At 39.4% G+C, this 22,521-nt stretch overlaps 2 protein-coding genes across 2 annotated transcripts; one reads left to right on the plus strand and one right to left on the minus strand.

Annotated features, from left to right (window-relative positions):
- The first annotated feature begins 2,097 nt into the window (after positions 1-2,097).
- Positions 2,098-14,530, plus strand: POLR3G (RNA polymerase III subunit G). The gene is made up of 7 exons (XM_026866717.1): positions 2,098-2,216; positions 4,500-4,626; positions 8,647-8,709; positions 9,198-9,248; positions 12,387-12,457; positions 13,307-13,447; positions 13,909-14,530. The coding sequence occupies exons 1-7, from the start codon at positions 2,103-2,105 to the stop codon at positions 13,993-13,995; spliced, it is 654 nt and encodes a 217-aa protein (XP_026722518.1). The 5' UTR covers positions 2,098-2,102; the 3' UTR covers positions 13,996-14,530.
- A 4,687-nt stretch (positions 14,531-19,217) lies between these two features.
- LYSMD3 (LysM domain containing 3) lies at positions 19,218-22,519 on the minus strand (the record flags this gene model as incomplete). The annotated part of the gene is made up of 2 exons (XM_026866506.1): positions 19,218-20,401; positions 22,322-22,519. Coding segments are annotated over 2 exons (807 nt in total), but the record flags the coding sequence as incomplete, so codon positions are not given.
- Between the last annotated feature and the right edge of the window lie 2 nt (positions 22,520-22,521).

Consider the following 22,521-nt stretch of genomic DNA (forward strand, 5'->3'; position numbering starts at 1 on the left):
GAGAGTCGAGAGTTTTGTTCTGAGGAAAACATATGATAAGGAGAGCTCGTCTGAGTGCCGAGTCTCTTCACGCCTGTCACCGCTGTGGGGACTCAGTCTTGGCAGGCCTTTCCCTCACAAAGGCCTCTGCAGCCTTCCCCTGACTGACTGGACACAGCATCCACAGGTTTGAAGGAATTTTAAAAGCTTAAATCTGAAATTCACCTGCTGGTTGTAGAGTAAATGACACACAAACTGCCCATAAAAGGGAAAATGCACCCAGGTGCTGCATCATTCAGCATCCCTCATGGGCAGCTGAAACACTGGGTGTTGTGGTAATTTTGTCATGCTTGGTGACATAGTTGTACAACTCATTTGCTTCACTATTTCTCTGATCATCTGTCACTTCATGGTGTGTCAGTAGACATAAACCTTCTAAGCCAGGATGCTTGAAAAAAGTCACAAGTACCAGCAAAGATGCAGAGTTGAAATACTCCTAGTTTTAAAGCTTGTTCCTTCTCATCAGACTAATGCTCTAATTTCAGAGAATCTTGCTGAGAATTAATATTAAAGCAGCATTTTAAAAATGCACCTTTATATTCACCACCTAATGCAAACAGTGTGCCTCTTCTTGCTAGATGGACATCTCCCTTTTTGTTTTGGTTTTCTTCTGTTGTTGTTTTACCTACATGATGTAATTGCTCATGTTTGGGGCTTTACTGTGTCTTTTATCTTTCTCCATCCATGCTCACATCTTTTCATCTTGTTGTGAAATGAGTTTGCTATTTCTTTTTTATTTTTTTATTAAAAAAAAAAATTCCAGTTAATTAAGTGCTCAGGTTTAGGTTTGGCTTTGTTATCTCTCTTAAAATGATTTATTTAGGCCTTTCTGCTTATTTTTAGACAGTATTCTATGCTGCTGAGTGATGTGAGCATACATAATGTCATTTTGGTTTATCCAAGCAGACCTTATTGCTGTTGAAAGTATTAAGTAGGAAAATGCTTGCATCAACATGTTTCTCACTGGTATTTAATAAAAAGGCCATTGCTTCCATTTGGAGGAATTGTAAAAGATCTGAAGTATTCATTTCTTTACTCCTAACTGTAATTCTGTCCTGGATTCCTTGTAGACAAGTGTATGAGAAGCTGTAGGTATTGTGTTTTTAGTTTTTTGCTGTTTGAACTTGTTACATCACCATAGATGGGGTGATGCTGGTACAGCTGCAAGTCCAGACCAGACACAATCTTACCAAGCAGGGTGCAACCTTGCAGTGAATGGCAAACAGCACGTGGGATTTCTGGGCTGGTGCCTTGAACTGATCTTTGCGTGGTCTTGGGGAGTGAGCGGTAGCACGGTGCTTCAGCCAGGCTTCTCTTGGGTCCCATTTCTTGATATCTTCCCTGCAAAAATTATTTCTCATATCTTGCTTTACTTGCCAACCCCATGAGTCATGCAGTCCTGAGATGAAGACTGGCCTAACAGTGAAGGTGGTGAGATGTGACTGTAAATGTAGTTTTGCAGGCTGTTTTTTCTATCCTTGGTGAAATATTTTAGTTAGAAACAACCTCCTTTTAGCTTGCGGACATGCTGGAGTCCTTTGATGCTTTTGCATTGAAATTCTTTGCTTTTGGCTCTTTATCAGTACCCAAAGCTAGCTGCAAAGTTATAAAGGAAAAAAAAAAATTAATCTGAAGGGTGAAGAAGCCATTAGTGACAAACTGTTCTTTGGAGAAGAGTTCAGAAACTGCAGAATGTATTCCCAGAAAGTTCAGGGTGCTTGAACATTTTTGTTGTTGTTGTTTCTGGTTCTTCTACCCTGATTAAACTTAAGTCAGCACATCTAGGGTTTAGAAGAAAAAAGTTTAAAATTCCTAAGTTAGGAGGTAATTTTGGGTGTGCAGGGGTGTCTGGCAGAAATGAGGGAATGTACCAAATTTATAGTTTGTTTAAGAACCTAAGATGGGCATTGAAAATGGTTTGCTGTTTGAAACAGCCTTTGAGAGTGGCTTTAAAATGACTGTAATCTTTGTTAAACATTAATTTTATAGGTAATGTATACATGCGTTAGATACGTGTAACGAAAATAACTCTAAAAAGTCTGTAGTATTTTCAGTAACTCCAAATGGCTGGTAGAGGAAGAGGACGTGCTGCGCTTACCTTCAACATCGAGGCTGTTGGCTTTGCTAAAGGTGCAGCTCTGCCTGAGGACGTGTCACAGCCTCCAGCACCGTACCCTGTAAGTACCACAGGTACCTGGGAGCACGCTCTCTGTGTTCAGGGCAAGTGTATGCACTCTCCTGTTTAGGTAAAGTAGTGAGTTACCTGAAAAACACTAAGCATTTTAGGTCAGTTTTAAAGTATTTAATGTAAATCGCTCTTTTTCTTGTTATTACATTCTGTCCCTTTGCTAATTATTGTATCCTGTGTTTAACTAGGTTGCTTGCAGGATGTTTGTCATTAAAGGCCTCCTTGTGGTTTAGTTTTCTGGGCATTGCAGTAACAGAAACAATGGCTATCTGAACTTGTTTGCAATTAAGTTAGACTAGTCTTTGAAGCTGTGAATGGATTTGCTTATTGTTGAAATTTACTATTGATGCAAACATAAAAGATTTGGATGATTGTCTTGTACCTCAGCAGCCAGCATTTGAAAATAGTTTGAAAAAAACTAAAAAATATTTTATGTAATCAAGGAAACATAATTGACATTTGGCATTTGGGATGTATTTGAAAATTAAAGAGCGTTTTCTGACTATGTTTTGCTGTGCAGGGAAGCTTGGGCAATTTTGAGGCAGAAAAGTAGTCTTACCATGTGGCAGTTTTATGTAAAAGAGCTTCCCAATTATGTCAGGATTTCATCAAGGTGCACAAAATCTTTCTCAATCTCACATTGTCACAGAATTGTCTAGGTTGGAAAAGACCTGGAAGATCATCCAGTCCAACCATTGACCTAACACTGACAGTTCTCAACTACACCATATCTCTAAGCACTAAGTCAACCTCACTCTTAAACACCTCCAGGGATGGGGACTCCACCACCTCCCTGGTTCTGTATTCTGATACAGTACTCGCAGGTTTCATCTATAATTGGTGCTATGGTGAGATTTCTCCAAATAGTTACTTCACTTACTGAACCTGATGTCATATATCCTCTTAGTCCACCTTCACGATTAAGTTGTGTGATTTCATTGATACTAAGCCATCTGTAACTGTTCCTAATGTGGGTATTGCAGTCTGCTTGATAGCATGGCAAAACTGAATTTTGGGTGAACTATAGCTTCTTCAGATACTTTTCAGTGGTGGTTCAGCCTTGTAGAGGAATTACTAGCCGCAGCGTATCTAAAGTATACCATGGAGAAGGTAAGATGCTTTCTTCCTTCTGTCAACAGAGTTTCAGAACTAAGTTAAAATTGCCAGGGAAATCTAGTGCCACTCAAAAAAAAATAAAATGTTAACCCAGTGGCATAACTAAGGTCGATAAAAATATCAAGAGTTAAATTTAGCGTTTGGTCAGTCACCAGAATTATATTACAGATGGTGACTGACTCACAGTGAAATTATTTCAAGCAGTGAATTGTTGCTGTTGTGTATTTCTAATAGACATGTTTTGACTTCTTAGGAATTTCCTGTAAATGCAATTAGAAACCCAGTTAAGGACCATCAGCTTACCCTCAGCAACATTAGTGATTTAAAATGTTGGCAAGCTAGATAATACAGGTGGAAGCAGTAAACTCCGTCCATGATCCAGCTCCGGGACTTGAGGTACCACACTGTGCTTTGCAACCTGCCACTCAGGTATTCATTGTGCACCAGCTGTTGTGCCAGAGAAACAACATCCATTCTTTGCTTCGGTCTTGGGCTCTATAGTGTTCTGTACATTCTACAAATGGTTTTTGCTTATTTGTATTTCTCATTTTCAAGATTCATACTTTAAAAAAAAAAACAACAAAAAAACCCCAAAAAAAACCCCACCCAACCCAAAAAATCCAAACCTTAAAAATTCATTCAAATTCAGCTGATAGAAACTGAGTTGTGTGAGGACCTGCGTGCTATCTGGTTGTATGATGATGCAACCTGACAATGGTGATGGAATGGGTGTCTATGTTATTCAGAGTAATCACACCTAATGTCATTAACACACTGTTACAAAAGAGGTTAAGGCCAGCACTACTCTGAAGAGAGAAACAATGGTTTCTGTGTACGTTAAGGTGATCTGAAAAACTGCTTTTGGCAATTAAGAGTTTAGCCTGACTATGAATGACTATTTTGCAGTTTTAATACTTTTTTTTTTCTTGTTTTCTTGATACATTTTTGCACAAAGATATAGTGAAGCCGTATTAGGCATCCACCTAGTTGTAAACATAGTTACTTATGTCAGAATGTTATATAGTATACTTGTGAAGTAGCATAATGCATAGTTGCACTCTTCTGTGATTAGCTGTGTTTATTATAGCTTTTGTTAGTGTTCCTGTATATTTGATGGATATTAAGACCTTATAAATAATACACATAATTTGCTCAGCATACAGACAATAAGCCAGTGCCTCTGAAAACAGGAGAAGATGAAGATTACATGTTGGCCTTAAAACAAGAACTTAGAGGAACTATGACAACATTGCCATATTTTTTGACGGTAGAACATCATGAAGGTTTGTTTGTGTGCTTTTTATTTATATCTTTGGTAGTTACTGTTTTGTGAAGGATAATGTAGTGAAATGCATGCGTTGAAAATGTATTTGTTTTTGAATTTTTGTGTGGAAAGTGTATTTATTCTCATGATAATAAGAATAAAAATTGGCAGCTTAAAGTGGTAGGAAATTTTTCTGCCTTTATGCTTACTGAAGTTGTAGGTCACACCTACAAGTGCTGCAACTAGAAAACAACTACTGTATGAATAAAAGAGATATCAAACATCTGTTCCATTTGATGCACCGTAAGAAACATTGAGACCAACTGTATTCAGTCTTTTCAATTGTATGCTAACCAATACCAGTGAAACAGACATTTCTACATGTTAAAATATTCTAAAATAATTGCCTTAGAGCGAAGAAATCCATAGTAAATAGTAGTGTTGAGATTCAGCTTCCATTTTAATTGTGTAAAGAGATACTTAAAATAATGTTCTGTTCAATAGCTGGACATTCTGAATGGTACTAACTTTTTTTCCCCTAAGTCTATTCAGGAAGGATGGGTAAGTGTTACTGACAAGTCCCCTGAAATATGAAGACTGAGATGAGGGTAAGTGATTTACTGAGGTTTGCATCAGAAGCAGAGCTGGATGAGAAGTGAAAGATTGATCTTACTCTCTTGAGCTAAAAATGTCTTTTGCTTATATGTAATTAAAAATTAACCTCTTTGTTGTTGTTTGACAACAATAACTGCTCTGCTGTACTTGACGTCCAGTCATACATCATTACACTGTTAAAATCCAAGCTTCTAGGTCAGAAAACTGAGCTAGTGAGAAAGAAGGCAAGAGGAGCAGGGTAGGAAAACTTTAAATGTCTGTTTACCTTGCTGTGGATGTATTATAAATCTAGCTCTCACGGGAGGTTATTACTGTGAGGAGTGCTTATTTTTGTTTGTAATTTTTGCCTAGTTCTGTCATCCTCTGGAGTGCTTGTTCTGAACGGTGTAAATGACAAGTGCTGTTACAGGAAAATAGGAAATATCACAATTAGGAAACGCTGCATGTGTCAGACCCTAGGCCCAGTCGGTGCAGTAGGCAGTCGCTGAAAAGCTTTATAAAAATGTTCAAAAAATCTGCTGTCTTGTCATGATTTTGAGTAGTAAGAGCCGACTTGAACTCTAAAACATGAAGTTTATTTCCACACCAAAGCCATCAGAGTATTTTCTGACTGAATATTCATGATGTTGATACGATACAGGTGCTATAGTTCAACCCCCTCTGAAGTTTGGTAATTTTTGTTCGTGGTGCAGCAGTGAATTCTAGAGGGTTTTGAGACTTGGCACCATTCTTTTTTTAATGTAACACCGATTAACACACCTTATTGATTGTCTGCTCATTCTTGTACAAAAGCACTGTTTGAAACACCGCAGTGTGAGCAGTGAACATGGTGCTGACCCCCAAAGGCAGAGTATTCCCTCTGACCTGCAGTTGGAGCCCTGCAGCCACTGCGATACATCAGGCATTTGTAGTGCAGCACAAGCACGGCCCAGGGTGGACCCTGACAGTGCAGCCAGGTAGAACCTTGGTTATGAGGCAAGAACAGGTCCGATCTTCATTTCCAGAGATCCCTTTATGGTGGTAGAATTCCAAATTAGTCTTTTATCACATCTCCTCTTTCATTTGAGTAAACAAATTCCAGTCTTTTTGGATTCTCATTGCACTCGAGGCTTGCTGTGCTCTTGATCAGTGTCAGGCTTGAAGTTTGTTATTTCCCTTTGAGGCACAAAGAAAGAAACTGGTATGCCTGAAAGCCGGCCAGGGTTGCTTCCAAGAAACCATACCTCTCTTTTCCAACTTTGCCTCATGTGATCGTTCTTACTGTTCGCCTCAAAATCATCTTTGTTTCTGCAGCCTTCTTTCTGAGATGAAGTGGTCTCTCTCTGTTGCTGAGTGTGCCTCTTAGAACTGCCAGCTTTGAAGGCTCTTTTCCTACAAAAACTGGCAGTTGCAGGGGAAGCAGGTAGACAGCTGCTTGATAGACTCAAATAATGCTTCAGATGTTCTCATCATCCCCCCTAGGGTAAGTTGAGGTAACTTGTCACTGAACCTTTAGCTGTACAAAAATGCCCCATCGGAGGGGTGGGGTATAATTAAATCAGTGGTGGTCTGCAGCTTAAAAAAAGCTTGCTTTCACCTCAGACACAGTATGCAGTTGTCTCTGGCACTGCAGTATGTGGCAGAAGTTGCCTAGCTCTAAGAAAATAATTTCCCCCAGGGTAGATGGTTTTTAACTCATCTTTTCTGTTACCTGGTTTAGAGTCCTTTCCTCCCCTTTATTTCATCAAATCGTCTGGTAGGACTAAGAGGGAGGCAGGAGGGGGACTGTGGGCAGGAACATCTTGAATTGGCTTTGCTGCAAGAGCAAATGTATTGGTTTAGACCCTCAACACAACATCTGTGAGCCAAATGGTCCTTTGAAGTGTGAAAAGGGAAACATTTTAATTAGTTAGGACATAGCTATCTATCTTTCTTTCATTATTCAGGTAGGAAATGAAAGCCATGTCTAATACTGTCTGGCATTTTTGATGCATCAGTGTGCCATGGATAATAGATTTTCATCATTCATTTCAACACTCATTTGGGTGAGTGGCAGTCATGTTCTACACTAAGTTCTCTATTTTCCTCACTTTATAAGCTATGAATCATTCATATTTTTCCTGTAGGTATATCTGCTGTGACTGGGTTACTGTCACTGTGGCAGTGGTTTGGAATGAATTCATTAGCTGTGAGTGTCGAGAATCAGTCAGACGTATTTTTTGCTGATGGCATCAGCAATTAGTTCTTCACTGAAGAGCCTCGAGCTGAAATCAGAATTACTAGGTTCTTTCCCTCTGTGTGCTGACAGTTTCCCAACAGCATCTGTGAAGGCCACCTACATTAAATGTCCCCTGAGACACTGTCAATTTAAATGCAAGTTCTTTGTTGCACTGTTTCAAGAAGGTCTTCTGCTTACCCTCCTCATAACTAAGTTTAAAATGGAGCTTCATTTCTGATGTCTTCCTTCTCCCTTCTTTTTTTCTGGTGAGTGTCTTAGAAGTCTTTGACTGTAAAAGTCACAGTCTGTCTTTGTTACCATTTTTTGTACACTATCCACAAAAATTACCCGTGTTTGGGTAGTGAGTTATTAGTGCAGTCAGAAGCACTAATTTTCCATTCAGTGGATTTTGCAGTTGGGCATGGTAATTTGGTAAGAAAAAATGGGACTGATTTGAAAATACTTAAGCTGTGATATTGCTTTTGACATTAGAGATTATACAAGAAAATTTTTCTGCAGTACAAATACGCTGCATAACTACTGTAATATTTACAGTGCATTTCTCAGTTTAGTTAGCCTGGAATGAGGTTAAATGGACTAAAATGTGTTGCTGCTGTTTAGGACACATCTCTGTTATGCTGTAAAGCTTTGCCATTGCAGAAGTATTTAAGGTCTGGGGAGCTAATTGTGATCAGTCTGAAACGCAGCCTTCTGAGACCTGGGAATTCTGGGTAGTTTTAGGATTAGTGGTGGTAAATCTCACTGACTGGTTTTGTAGCAAAGTTTTGATTGTGAAACTTGAATAGTAGAAGAGTTTGTGTTCATTTGATGTTTCAACCTAGCTTACCTACTGTATCTGCATTTTATATTTTCATGCTTTCCAGCGATAGAAGTATAAATGATAATAATTTTAGAGGGGTTTTGCAGGGGCTTTTTTGGGGAGAGGAGGGAGTGTTTTGATCAAAAGGAGATACCCAAAAATGCAAAGCAATGCCTTTTTTTTTGTACTTAGTACCTAGAAGTGATTAGTCCTCAGAATTATGAGAACTGCTCAAAGTAGTGACATGAAACTGTTTTTTAAGTGTTTGACAACAGCACAAGAAAATGTTCAATATGGGATTAAAAAAATACACTGTATGTTTAGTTATGGGAAAAGATCAAAGATGGTGTCTGGATTTGCCTTTTTAATGAACTGAATTCAATAACTCTTTGTATCCTTCTCTGTAGTCATTGAGAGGTATAGTAAAAGGTACCAGGACACTGGAAAGGAGCACGCAACATGGACCCCAGGTAATATCTGAGGTTTTCAAAGGCTAATTCTTTGTTAACCTGTGAAATGTTCTGCACTTTTAAATGTTTGATTCATTATTTTTCAAGCAATAAGAAAGTATGCAAATCCTTACCAAGCCATGTATTCCTTGTTATGCCCTTCACGTGTTTTCAAATCAAGGCAAAGTATTGTTTTGTCAAAAAAAAAAAAAAAAAGAAAGGAATAGGATCTGATTTTATTTATTTACTCAGTTGAAACAACTGGTTTGCAGCAAGGATGCAAGCTTTAGCTCTCACTCTAGCTTTCCTTCTTCCTAATTCACCGTGCAGATACCAGTTTTAAACTGGGAGCAAACACTGATGTTGCTAAACTCAACCTGATGTCTCAGTCACAGGTATCTGGGTTTTATAAACACAACAGGGGCTCCTACCTTTCCTTGGCGGGTGGCAGGGGGAGGATAACTGCTGTAAATCATAATTCATGTATATTAAAGCTCTTTTCTGAACAGATTGGAAAATACTCCCAAGAGAGCTTAAGCCAAAAGAAAAGACCAAAAAAGGTATATTATATTTTTGTTTAAAAGCATTTTAGTACACACTAGTTGACTGATAGAAGACATACTGGAGCTGGCTGTGAGGGAAAAAAAAAGGTAGAAATGTTAACTAGTCTGAATAATCAGGGCTTTTGACATTTTTTTTTCTAAGTAATTTACCAGTCTGCCATCTTCTGTGATTTTTGCTTTGCTCTGTAGGGTATTTTAACTTACTGGATCAGATTTATCTTCTGTTCCTGCCTCTCATAGTGATGTGCAGTATTAACATATGAAATATGTAACTGTGAAAGGTTAAAAAAACCCACAAAACTTTTTGTTTTTAAAGTTTGTATATTTAATCAACACTCATCCTATTTAATGAATAGCTGGCTGTTCAGATTTTCTTTATATCTTGGGTTTCTCAGTTATCTTGTTTATGATTTTTTGACTTTTGCATTTTTTTAAGCCTTTTATATGTGATTCAGTGTAGGTTATTTTCTACTTTCCTTAGTTTTACTTTCTTTGCTTATTTTCAGCTTTCTTCTGCAGGATTGTGAACCAGATCCTTCAACAGCAGTTGGAGCTGGTATTGGTTCTTACAGGAAAAAAAAATTTCTTATTATACAGCATCATACGTGTATTTGTTTTTCAAAGTGTTTTCTAGCATGCATGACTGTTATTTTAAGTTCTCTGTAGAAGTCTGTTGCTCTGTGTCTGTGAAATAACACTTGGCCTCCTGTATCTAGCTGTTTGTTATATGTAGCTGTTTACTTTCTTGTTCTCTTTGTCCAAGACTTTCATGTGTCATTTTTCAGTTCAAGGATAAAATAGAAAAATAAAAGGGAATGTGCAGTAGTCCTGGAGACTAGCTCAGCTGGAAGCTTTGTTCCTTTTAAGAGCGTCATTGAGAAGCATGGTACTGAAGGACTGCAAGATTCAGCTGAAAATTACATACTTGCAAAATCTCTAAAGATGAAACCACTACATACCTACTTTTTTTTTTTTTTTCCCCAAAAAGAAGAAACTCCATTGGCTTTTGTAAGCCTATATGCAATAATTTGCTCCCCAGAATCCAATGGAATAATAAATCCCAATTTATTATTCCTTGTTTCGATAATGTTGTGATTGTCATAAACAAAGAGGGAATCACTGCTCACTGTGAGGGATTTTTCCTCTTTTGTGCCAGTTTCTCTATTTGCTCTTAAAAGTACATTTTCTTACATAGCTGTAATGGCAAATATCGGCTGACCATCACAATTTGATTGCATCAAAAAAAATAGGTTCCTCTAAAAGCAAAAATCACATGCTTTCAGCTTTTTTTTGGGAATCCTGATGATACAGAGGCCATACAAAAGTCATATGACTCAAGAGGTTTGTAAATAGCTGATCAGTGACACATTAGCCCTTCTGGTAGGTCTCTCTGTTGTATTTTGAGGACAGACATCTTAGGGTGGATTTGTAGATTGCGGGAGTGGTCTTGGGAATGTGTACAGGAATGGCTTCGTTTTTACACACCTCTCACTTTGGTGGTGCCTGCCAAAAACAACCAACCAAACAAAAATGGTAAGAAAAGCATTGACTGGGTTCAGCTCTTGTAGGCCAGCTTTATGCATATAGCAATCAGATGTATACATTTACACCCAAGTACTTTGAGAACAGGTATTTGGAGAGATTAGATGCACTCCACTGCACCTCTAAGATACATGGATGTAAGGAGCTATTTTGCTTGAAGTTCTACTAACAGTGGGTCAGTGTCTCTAATTTTATGATAAGTTCCAGGGACATCCAGCATTTAAAGAAAGATCTTGTATGTCTGTTTTCATTTCCAGGCTGTTTGTTCTATAGGCATTACCTCTAAAAGCCCGCAGGGGTTTGTGCAGAAATGATGATTTTGAATCGCACTTTTCACTTATTTCCCCTAAAAGCCTACTTCATTCTGGATGTGTTTGCTTTGATGCTGTTCATATGTTATTACAGAGCAGCTTGACTCCCCTCAGCTCTGTGCAGTGCTTTTGTCACGTAATCCCTTCCTAGGCAAAACACTGAAATGAAACACATGCTATTTATGACAAGTGCTTTTGACAAAATACAGTTGTCTTCTTAGCAGCTCTTAGTGTCCTGCTTCCTTAAGTATTAGGCCAGATAAAATACATAACCACATCTAGGTTAGTATCTGCTCCAGAAAGGATCTCCCCTCCATCAATGCACACTGTTTGTTTTTCTGATACCACCTAGTGCAGCCTAGCATAAAAAAGGGGCAACTCACATTAGCTTGCCTGAAGATGCCTTGCCCCTCAGCAGCTGTAGCTACACCAATATGGCACATCACGCAGGCAGTTTTACCCTCCTGAGAAGAGCTAATCTGTGTCAGGAATAGCCCTGTGTTTTCAGTTTGAGAGCTGAAGGACAGCTGCACTGTGGGAATGGGATGTCTCACAGAGCTTTCTGAATGCTGTAACATCTCTGGTTTTGGAGCGGTTTGTTTCTCCTCATCTACCAGTCCAACTGTGCTCATGGAACTGGGGCAGCCTTAGTTTAGGGTGCTGAAATCCGGGTAGCTCTTAGCTGGCTCTGTGGAATGCTATTTTTGACCTTTGCTCCACTATATAGTTGGATTGTAGGGAGTAACTTGATAATGTTCATGAATCCAGGGACTAGGTGCAAATACTCACTGTGGGCTCATGAGAGCCAGCGGTGATCCAGAAGCCTTCTAGCTGCAGTAACCATGCCTACTGCATTTGAGCTAATAAACTGTTGTCTGCCTTTTTTTATCTATGACCTGTCCAAAGCACCCAGCTGTCATGTTGCAGAAATCAGTAACATTCATGAGTTGTTATCTTTTCAAGATGAGGAAAGATAACAATTGAGATTTTGTTCTAGTTTTTTAACATACCGTGAGTATCTAGGTGAAAAGTATTTTGTGAAGCTAAACGTCATACTCTGGCCCAACGAAGTGAGATTCAGACTGGCCCTATAGGCATCACTTCCATAAACTGGGCATTTACACCTCCAGGAATGATGTAGCTCAAAGTCTAAGGTAATTTTAATACAGATGGTATGGGATTTCTTTGGCATACTGAAGATGTAAGTTCTTAAGAGCAAGTAAAATAAGAGAATTTGTGTTCTTCTATGTTAAAAAAATAATGGTGATGTATTTTATTTCAGCAGGTGCAAAACCAAAAAAGGCAAAAAGATCTGAGCCTAAAAGTAATCTGGAGGTACTGAAAAAAATTGAGGTAAGATGTTTGTACTATTCCTAAATTGTACAATAAAAATTGCTGAAGGAAAATTAAACCTTTGGTATGTTTTTTGGTTACAAATGGAATAACCAAGTGTAGCCATTTTCCAGCCTTGTCTTGTTAATCTGACAGACAACTGTTCTGCAGTGTGGTAGCGCAAGGGAGGGGATAGGGATAGAGCCTGCCTGCGGAGAAACAATTTTCTTTGCTCCTGTTCGAACACAACGACCAGTTGTTCTTCCCTGGGTAGTGACGCAGCCAAACTGTGAACAGCACAGCTACTAGCAGAGCTTCTTGAAGTTGGTGCCAGAGCTTTTAAATCTATTGCTGCTTCACCTAGCTACTGCTGTTGGGAATTAAACAATTTAGTAAGTTGAGAGGGAAGAAACATACAGAAAGAGAAACTTAGGAGGAAAGCGACCTCTGTTTTGGAGGCGGCTACCCACCATGTGGGAATGGGAAGCTTAAAGGTGAAACAGCCTTGTAATTTCTTCTCCTGGTAATCCATCTGTTGTTTGGTGCAGAACATTATTGTGTGCAGTATGAGGTATTGCTTTATCAGGTATGACATTACTGTCAGTTATTCTAACAGTGGATGGTAAATGGAAATAATCTATTACAGAAGACACACTTTTTTAGTCCAGTCCGATGGCTAATGCTTGATCAAGTAGGTCCTTGTGAAGTTCTTGTGCTTCACATCGTTATTTTAAATACTGAAAAAAACATTGTGCAGCATTGTTATGTTTGTTGTCTTGCTATTAAAGGCAGCATAATGTTTTGGTAGCTGGAGGATATGCTGTTGCTGTAACACGAGATTACCTTGTGTAAAACATTGCCTTGTGACAGGAGTTGGAAGGGAAGGATGATGAAGACCAAAAATCTGAAGATGAAAACTCTGAAGACGAGAAAGACAAAACAAAAGAGAAAGAAGGTGAAGATGAAGAAGGAGAAGAATCAGAGGAACCTGATGAAGAGGAGCATGAAGAGGTATGTTTGTTTTCTTATTTACACAAAGTCACCTCCCACTCATTCAGTAGTGTGTTGGCTGTCGGCCAGAGAAATGTCCCTTGCTTCTCCAGCACTGAGGGAGAGCTCTATGAGAGCCATTATTACATTAATTTTCTTCGTTGCACTATGTTGTGTTGCACTTAAGTGGGTGATTTAGACTTGTTACTCCCAAAGAGGTCTGAAAAAAAGATCTTGCAAGCAGAAATGTGTCCTGCCACAATCAATACATAGTTACTCATTTTCATCACTAAAACTGTGACGACTCCTCTTTTGTAGCTATCAGAATTTCATTACAGTGTTTTCCTTTTTCTTTCCCAAGAAATAAGAAAAATCTCCTACTAGTTTCAAAACATGGGTGCTCAAGTGCAGTTTAAAGCATGTTTCTTTCACAAATTGCCTCCTCCACAGATAAAAGTGATTTTTTTTTTCCTTTTCCTTAGGAAAATGACTACATTGCTTCATATTTTGAAGATGGAGATGACTTTGATGTTGCCAGTGATGACAATATGGATGAAGCGACATATTAGCTATTGTTTCTAGGTGGTACACTGCTCAAGCCTTACACTACTTGAAGTAGATTTCTGGAGGCACACTATCAACAGAACTAATTCTTTAGCTCTGTGGATTTTAAGTATACTCTCCAGAAACACGTTGAACAATTATTTTTAATTTGTATGAGGCTGTAAAACAGGATGGGGGATCTTTTGTTTTGTTCCTTTGCCAAATATTTTGCAGACATACACCTTTTTTAAGGTTCTCTGCAATTACTACCGATGGAGTAAGCTGAATGCCATTGTATTGCCTCTGCACAGAGAAAGAATGTATGCATTTTAATCAAAATTGTGCCTAAGCATTTGCACTACACAGTTCTACACTTTAGCAGTCAAATCTTGAAAATAATAGTGGAGTTCCTCATGACTGCAGCAAAAAGATATATGGCCTTTACAGACATAAGCTGCTCATATTTGGCAGCTGTCTTCTGAATTTAGGTAACTTCCAAATTCAGGTGACTGAAAATAATTGACAACAGAGCACTTTAATATAAACTGACTTGAAATGGCCTTAGTATACAGTATACCTTAGTATAGCCTTAGGGCTACCTATACAGCTACTGTATACTAACAGTATAGTGTACAGAAGTAACAGAAGTAATAATTAAGGGTAGTTTCCCTTAAAAAGAATATATGGTAGAATTTAAGACTGAGAGATTATGGAATCCTGGGTTTCACCAGTGGCACACAGATCAGAGATGAAAATGTCAGTCTTTCACCTCAGTTTCTCTGCCTCTTAAGGGGATACTAACTTTCTTACCTCACAGAGCTGTTGAGATGGCACGACAGCTATGTATGTCATGGTTAATGCATCTATTTACTTTCCTACACAACAAGTAAGGCAGAAACTTAACAGATAGCAAACCAATACAAAAAAAAAAAAAAAACAACACCAAACCAAAATGTAGGTAAAGATTGTGAAGTAATTTGATGCATGAGGTTTTAATTAGGGAAGTAAGACAAGAATGCAAAGAATAGCTAAATCAGAATGTTTGGCATCAATTTTAAGAACCAGCAGCTGAAGCATAGAAAGCTTATTCCCAAGATTAAATACTTGAAGAACACAGTGACAGAGCATTCCCTGTCCTGTGCTCCTTTGATGGTCAAAATATTATTGGTCAGTGTTAATATATTACTGTTGATCAGGGTTGTTGTTTTGTGGGTTTTTTACTTAAAACATTCTGTTCCCTATAACCAGTGCTGTTACTGGGTCTAATGAAAGAACAGTTTTAAACCAAAACCAATTCTTTTATCAGCAAAGGAAACTACAGATGTTTTCCTTCAAGTCTGATTTTCTGTCAAGCAGTACTTTACCTCACCGGTGACTGGAAAACAGGACTGCATTATTCCATGAACTTCTGTGTGGAAAAAATTAATTCCTTAAGGCGTAGCTTTCATGTGCTCTGATGAAATACATACCAGTAGTAAAAGAAAAGAAACTAAAATGCTATGCAGGTCACACTTCAGAGTATACCCATTTTATTTTGTATTGTTCATAGCTATACAAATAATGTTTAATAAACATGCTTCTGCATTGCATATGAAGTGTATTCTGTCTGTCCATTTCCTTTTAACACCACACAGGCCAGCAGTTGTTTCCTGAACAGGCGTGCCTCCTTGCAGGTGATAGACCAGAGAGACAGAAGACATTCTGAACAAGGTAAGCATCTTGAAAATCAAATTCACTTGCCTCAAGGATAACAAGTGTTATCTTCCACTGGCTGTTCCCCCCACACAAGGTGAACAGCGAGGCTCCTCGCCTCTCACACAAGGAACACAGACGGGTGGCTTATGCCAGAGACAGAGCTGGGGAGTTAACACTGGAAAAGCGTTACTGCACGAGTTAGTTTGGTCACAAGCTGTGGCTTGCTTGAGCAGGTTTGATACCTCATTTTGTAGCAGACACAAAATCTTGAGGAGCGCTGACTGTCTTCATTCGCCATACTGCTAACGGGAGAGACAACTGCCTCATGCTGTACTGTTCAGAAAAAGCACTCTGGCAGAAATCAGGTCTTTCTGAGACCTCTAAAAGGTGAACTATGGTCACCTCTGACCTCCGGATGGACCCTCTAGGACAAGTATAACAATGGCAGCTAAGCCAAGCCTTCTGAACAGGCAGAGTTCTGCAGTGACACAGCTCTCTGCTGAGGCACTTCTGCACTGAAACGAGGTGGTGCTGTTAGAGGTGTAACACCTGTTTTTATAAACTGATTTTCTGATTGCTTAGAATTTATTGCAAGACCATAATGCTGATAAAACCTAGACTATTCTTTGGGTCTCATCAGACTTCGGGTTTGGGCAGGCATATATTCAAACCCTACTTCGTACAAGGCACTGCTTTCAGTGTGCAGGGAGAGCACCACCAAAGAACTTCACTGATCGAAACCTTGATTTTTCATGCCTGTTTCTTAATCCTCATTTCAGGAGAAATTAACAAATTCTCAGAGCTTTATGCAGAAAAGTGCTAAGTTCCACAAGGCATGCACAGGATGACACCTGAAGGCTCCAGTGATGGTACGGCAGATGTCAAGGCCATGTACTTACTGGCCAAGGATCTGTATTTTAGATCATACATAAAAACGAGCCAAAACAAATAAAAGCAGTGGCCTCCTGTAATAAAACATGCAAAGTATCCAGAGCTAAGAATACATTATATGCACTACTTTCAGTGCACTCTAAAATGAAATCTTTATTTTACATGTTATTACTTAGGTTCTTCTCAAAGCAGAGGAGCAGGAGTATTTAAAAGAAGGCTTACGTCCTCATTCAGGATTATTTTACAAAGTTATATTTTCAGCCTTTATAAAATAGTTATACAAAGACTATTTGTGACAACATACTTCAAAATGTATCAGATTTAAAGCATTTACATTTTACATGATCCAACAGTGCAATATGCACTTAAATTGAGAACCAACTTCCCAATCAACAATGTGTTGTAATTAATCTATGATTTACCACTCTGTTTTGTTGTTGTTGGGGTTATTTTTCCAAACAAGTCCGTTTCTAAAAGGACTCACTTGACAGATTTTAACTTAAATCAGATTTAAGTTCCAGACAGAGCAGTTATCCTGTTTATTCAGGGCTGACGTGCAGTGATGTATTGTCAGCTGTGTTGTACTTTGGAAAAAAACAGTAAACATCCTTGCATCCTGCAGAAATGCAAGCCAGCTGATGGTTGTGGACAGACAGTATCATGAATTCTACAATCTTGGAAAGAGATATACTGTATCTTCTGACAAAGTTAACTCTCTAAATTGAAAATATGTTATGTAATAAAACAGTAAAAATATGCTAGGCTCCTGGTTAAAAGCATAATATGGACTAATAAAACAGCTCTCCCTCTGTATTCTTCTAACAACTTCTTATCCTAAGGTAAATAAAGGCCCTTAACTCAGTGACAGTAAGGCACAGGCCTTCCAACACCGGGAAATCCAAAGCCTGGGATGCGCTAGAGAACAATCAGGCCGAACCACCACAGGGTGAAAACCACCAGGTAACAACTGACCTCTCTGCCCACATCAACAGACCTTCCTGACAGAGTCAAACCACAGCTGAAGGTCAGTTCACTTCTATACTGATGGCACTTTAATGCCAGCCAGTTTAGGCACGTGCAGTAAATCAGGGTTATGGTGCCTCATCACAACAGCTAACTTCATGTTGACAATTTTGTAAGAAATAGAAGGATAAAAATTTTGAGGTTTCGGAAGCTGAAGGGGAAAGAAGCAAACCAGCAAACAAGCTTGCAGTAAAATACAGACATTTCATGTGCCAAGTTTCAGTCCCACAGAGAAAAATATTTGTCTTCGTGTGCCAAGCTGTGGTGCCTGGACTAGAGCAAGTCACCTTTTAAAGTTTTAACCAGAGAAACTCTATCACTTTAGCCACCATAAATTATTTTTCAGCGCAATTTTTCCTACACCAGTACCCAGAAACAGTACTTCAGTATTCAGGCTTAATTGGCATATTCAAAGAACTATTAATTGAAAAGATCTTTGAAAACAAGCGTTATGTGAAGCATGAAGTTCATGTGTGATTGCAATCCCTCTTCCAGTGTGGAAATTATGAGTAGCCTCACTATCTCCACAGATATGGCTCTCATCAAAGGTTTCAGGGGCCACAGATCACAGTTCACAGATCCAACTGTACCACATTTCCCTTCAAACTTTGGCCTGCTGCATTAAAAGTTATCCAATTCATCCTCCTACACTTGGCATGCCAGTGAACAACTGCCCCAAGAATAGATGGGGCAGGAGTCTTTACTTGCAAAACTTAAGGTGATAGAGCACTCCAGAATAACTCCAACAGTCAGGAAACATTCACTTTATCAGGTTTTTTGTATCATATATACTTAGTCAAGACACTCAAAGGAAAGCTTATAACAGTAGTTAAAAGGATAGTGGTTATTTTCCCATTTCTCTCTTTGTAAATCCTATTCAAGTCAGTTATTTGGGCCTTTGGCAACAAATGGTACTTTGAATAGGGTAACAGAAATCTCACCCCAGAAAGCAAATATAACCAAATAAAACTATAGGCAGCATCTCAATTTTTATTTAAAAATATTCCAAGTACACAAGTACCTCCTTCTTTCTGTAGGAAGAGTCCATGGTTTTTTAGTTTATCTTGTAGCATTTTCAGGCAGGGAAGAAAAGAGGGGAAAAAACAAGGTGGTTTGTGAAACCCCAAGTGAAACATTCAACGACAGAGTGGTTGATGGATACGCTGCTACATAAAGAACACATCTGAAGCTGCAAGTGGTCTATTCTGCTGCAATTTAAGTTTCTTTCTAGCAGCCATTAAATCTCATTTGAAGTTTTCTAGAAGATTTCAGGAAAAAGCTGGTGTTTGAAGTTCATGGGCAACGTGACCATGAGTAGTCAGTACCCGCATGACTGCTCTATTGGTTGGTCCTCACTGAGAGGGAAAAAAAAAAATCATTAGAATAAAATAAAGACTACTGAATCTGTTAGGGCAAGGTGCCGGAGATCTACACTTCTTTCATCCTATACACAGCTGAGAAGTGCAGTCCAGTCCAGCCAGTTTTCAGGAGGGTACCACGGAAGGATGTGAAGTTTCAGCAAGACTCAACTGGACTGTGTTGAGGCACAGTGTCACAGAAAACAAATTATCCTACTGCCTATACTGGAAAATACTAAAGAAAGAGTTGACCACAAGCACAAGATTTGAAGATTCCCTTTAAAAAAAAAAAAAAAAGACCTTCATAGTGGCAATTAATTATGGAATGATTGGGTTTTCTTAAAAAAAACCCAAACCCTTACTCTATAAGAAAGATAAAATTATGAGAACACAGTTTTAACTGACAACTGTAAACTTGATATTAAAATGTCAAGTGTCTTATGCATTCTATAAATACTTTAAGATGTTTAGAAGTTAGATATCCCCAAATGCCCATTTTAGGGCTGTAAAACATACAGTGAGACTCCTCATGTGTTAGCTCAAACTACATATTTTTCATCTAATTTTTAATTAAAAAACATATTCCTATCAAAATAGAAAAAAGTGCAAAGCTTCAGAGGCAATTTTATACCTAAATTTGTATCCCAACCTTGTATTAAAATCACCTGTCTCAGGCATATTCAGAGATTACATGCTCCACAGACACACCCTCGTATTGAGTGCTGCCCATAAAGGCAAGTCACACATCAGGACACATTTTCTCTGCGTTCCAGATGCATTATGTGTTCTGTGGTTTCCCCTTATCTAATGCTATGTTACGTGTCTAGGAGTAACAGTTGCCTGGGGTTTTCTGTTGTTAAGGCTGAAGGTCTCCTTGATTATCGACATTCAAAATATTTGCTGGATTTATTCCATTTTCTATTTGCTTCTGATGCGATGCTGCTGTGACAAACAAATGGGAAGATTCCATTGTGGAATGGTGACTGACATCTGCTTTCACTAGAACTTCGTAATACAGGAGATAAAAAACTGGAGTTACTATGCCAATAATCAGCATAATCACTACAGCTGTCCACCATCCTATGCCCCAATCTGCTCCGTAGTAGGGATCCTTGCATTTTTTAGTTTTACCATCAGTTTCAAAGCAGACCTGTTGGGCTGCTAAGGCAGAAACAACTTCATTAAGATTCTCTCTCTTTGTATCATTACACTTCACTATTTCTTCTATATCTCGATCCACTTCTTTTAAGAAGCTGCCAGCACTCTCATTAGGGGAGAATTTGTCAGAAGGCGGCGTTTCCTGCGGTTCTGAGGAGCAGTGAGCAGGCCGAAGGACTGGTCTTCCTTTTGGAGAGACATGTGTTTCAGTCAACACGCTGAACTTTTTCACTGGAATTCTCACAGACCTCAGGGCAAAAAAGTCTTGATCATTGATAAGATTGTTAACTCTCTTGATATCTGCGACCTAAATATAAGAACAATAGTTTAAATATCAAAGCCCATTGAACCAAAGCGCTCTAAGAATACCACATCCTTGAGAAATACATTCTTCCCTAATGAAACAAAGGCAGGGCCTTTGTTTTGTTTCGCCTCTTTTTTTTTTTTTTTTTTTTTCCCCTAAACCGATACCCATTCAAACAGTATGAGGCAAAAAGGGGTCAAAGACCAAATCTAAAGCCAGAAGGTAATTACGAGGTAACCTGAAGCTAGATGACTGAAAGTCACTTCACACATATATATTCACTTAATGTATACTCACCTACCAGTAGCAACTGTCTCTCTGCAATGAGGGGGACTTAACCTTAGTGTTTTTAAATGAAATCGATTACTGTGAATTCCCAGTTAAATGGAAAACTTATGTGTAAGGAACATTAAAAGTGAGGAGCTTCCAATTCATCTAGTCACAGCTGTTTAGTTACTCTTTCTGCTTCTGGAGGTTAAGGCATAAACCAATAGCTTAAAACTGTCATCTTCCCTCATCACATCAGCTCTGCCCTTTCCCTGTACTTGCTCAAAGTGATTCTAAATTTGCTCTCAGTAAGTTCAGATTTTTAAGTTTTAACATGAAATACTCTGTAAGGATTTAAGTGCCCTTAAGAGAATTAGCAGCTTCATTGTGAGACAGCAACTCCCCTCAACACAGCAGGCACAACCATAAACCTCACCATAATGAAATACTTAACAGTCAGTACTTTTCTGCAACACCTGGTAAGCACACAGATATTGTGCCCATTTTAAGACGCACAGTACCCGAGTTCAGACCCTTCCTGTCCTCACTGGGAGGACATCCACCACACAAAACACGGTAGTCATGAGACCCTTGTTGCTGTGACTGCTCCACTTATAACAGATGTGGCCAGGAAAAGTGAGTTAGGGCAATTACTGCACTAGCCTTGTAAAACGGAGAAGTGTTTTGGTTTCTCTGACGGTGTATTTGTTACATGTCATGTACCAGGCTGAATAAATCAGATTGAGCATCAAAGACTGCCAAATGCAGCATTCACCCCCAGTGATCAGTGCAAGGTCATGTGTTCTGTCCTGGACCACTCTTCCACATTCTCCACAAATTTACAAGAAAGAGTGAAGCTCCATCACATTTATTTCTTATCTGAGGCCTGATCTAGTCAGTCTGCTCAAAATACCCAACCGTAGCGGGTTCTGAAGCCAAGAACTGCTTAATAAGGCTCAGATCTGTCACGATTATGAAATAATTATGTCTTTGGTACCTAAGCTCACGACAGGAGGCCCCTAATTTTGTTTCTGCATGAAGAATTAGATGACAGCAAGATTTCTGTAAATACGGATTTTAAATTTCACCTCTCGAAAACTGCATGTTCAGTCGTCTGTCCACCACCACACACAGCTGATTTCCTGTTAAATTTGGCTACAGGCAAAAGCTAACACCAACCAAGAGAGAAGCCTCTGCTTTTAATTAGCACTGGCCAGCCCAAAGCACTGGGTGGGAAGCACATGCACCAGACTAATTTAAGAAGTCTCAGTCAGGAGCAGTAGCCAGGTCCGAGCACCAGAAGGGAACGCCTGGGGCTGGTGGGTGGAGAGCTCCCAGCCCTGCAATATGCTCCTGCCGATAAGTATTGAGGCAGTTTAACAGAATTTCAAGTTGCAATGAGGTGTTTTGTTTTTTCTCCTCCCTCCCTTAACAGGCTCCACAAAAACCCTGATGGGGGCTCAGTATTACCCTCCACCAAGCCTAACTTGCAAAGACAGGGCCAGGAAAAGCGCCGTTTTTGAGAGGTCGAGCCACCAGCACAAGCACCCATTTCTTACGCCCGTTAGCTTTAAGTGGGAGAGCCAAGGGAGCTGGGACCGCCGCACGCCGTTACACGAACACCCCGCCACCCTCCCGCACCGCCCGGCGACTCACCGAGCAGCAATACTGGAGCGCGATGGCGTTCAGCGTGTCCCCTTCCTGGATATCCTTCGTCAGCAGGACGATGTCATCCAGCCGGTCCCTCGACGCGCTTCTCCGCACCTTCTCCCGGCCCCGCGGCCGCAGCTCCGACACCTCGCCGCCGTCCTCCTCGGGCGCCTCGCTCTCCGCGATCACGAAGGGGTACAGGTGCC

Source organism: Athene cunicularia, assembly GCF_003259725.1.
Source record: "Athene cunicularia isolate RWA chromosome Z unlocalized genomic scaffold, athCun1 chrZ_part3, whole genome shotgun sequence".
NCBI classification, from domain to species: Eukaryota; Metazoa; Chordata; class Aves; order Strigiformes; family Strigidae; genus Athene; species Athene cunicularia.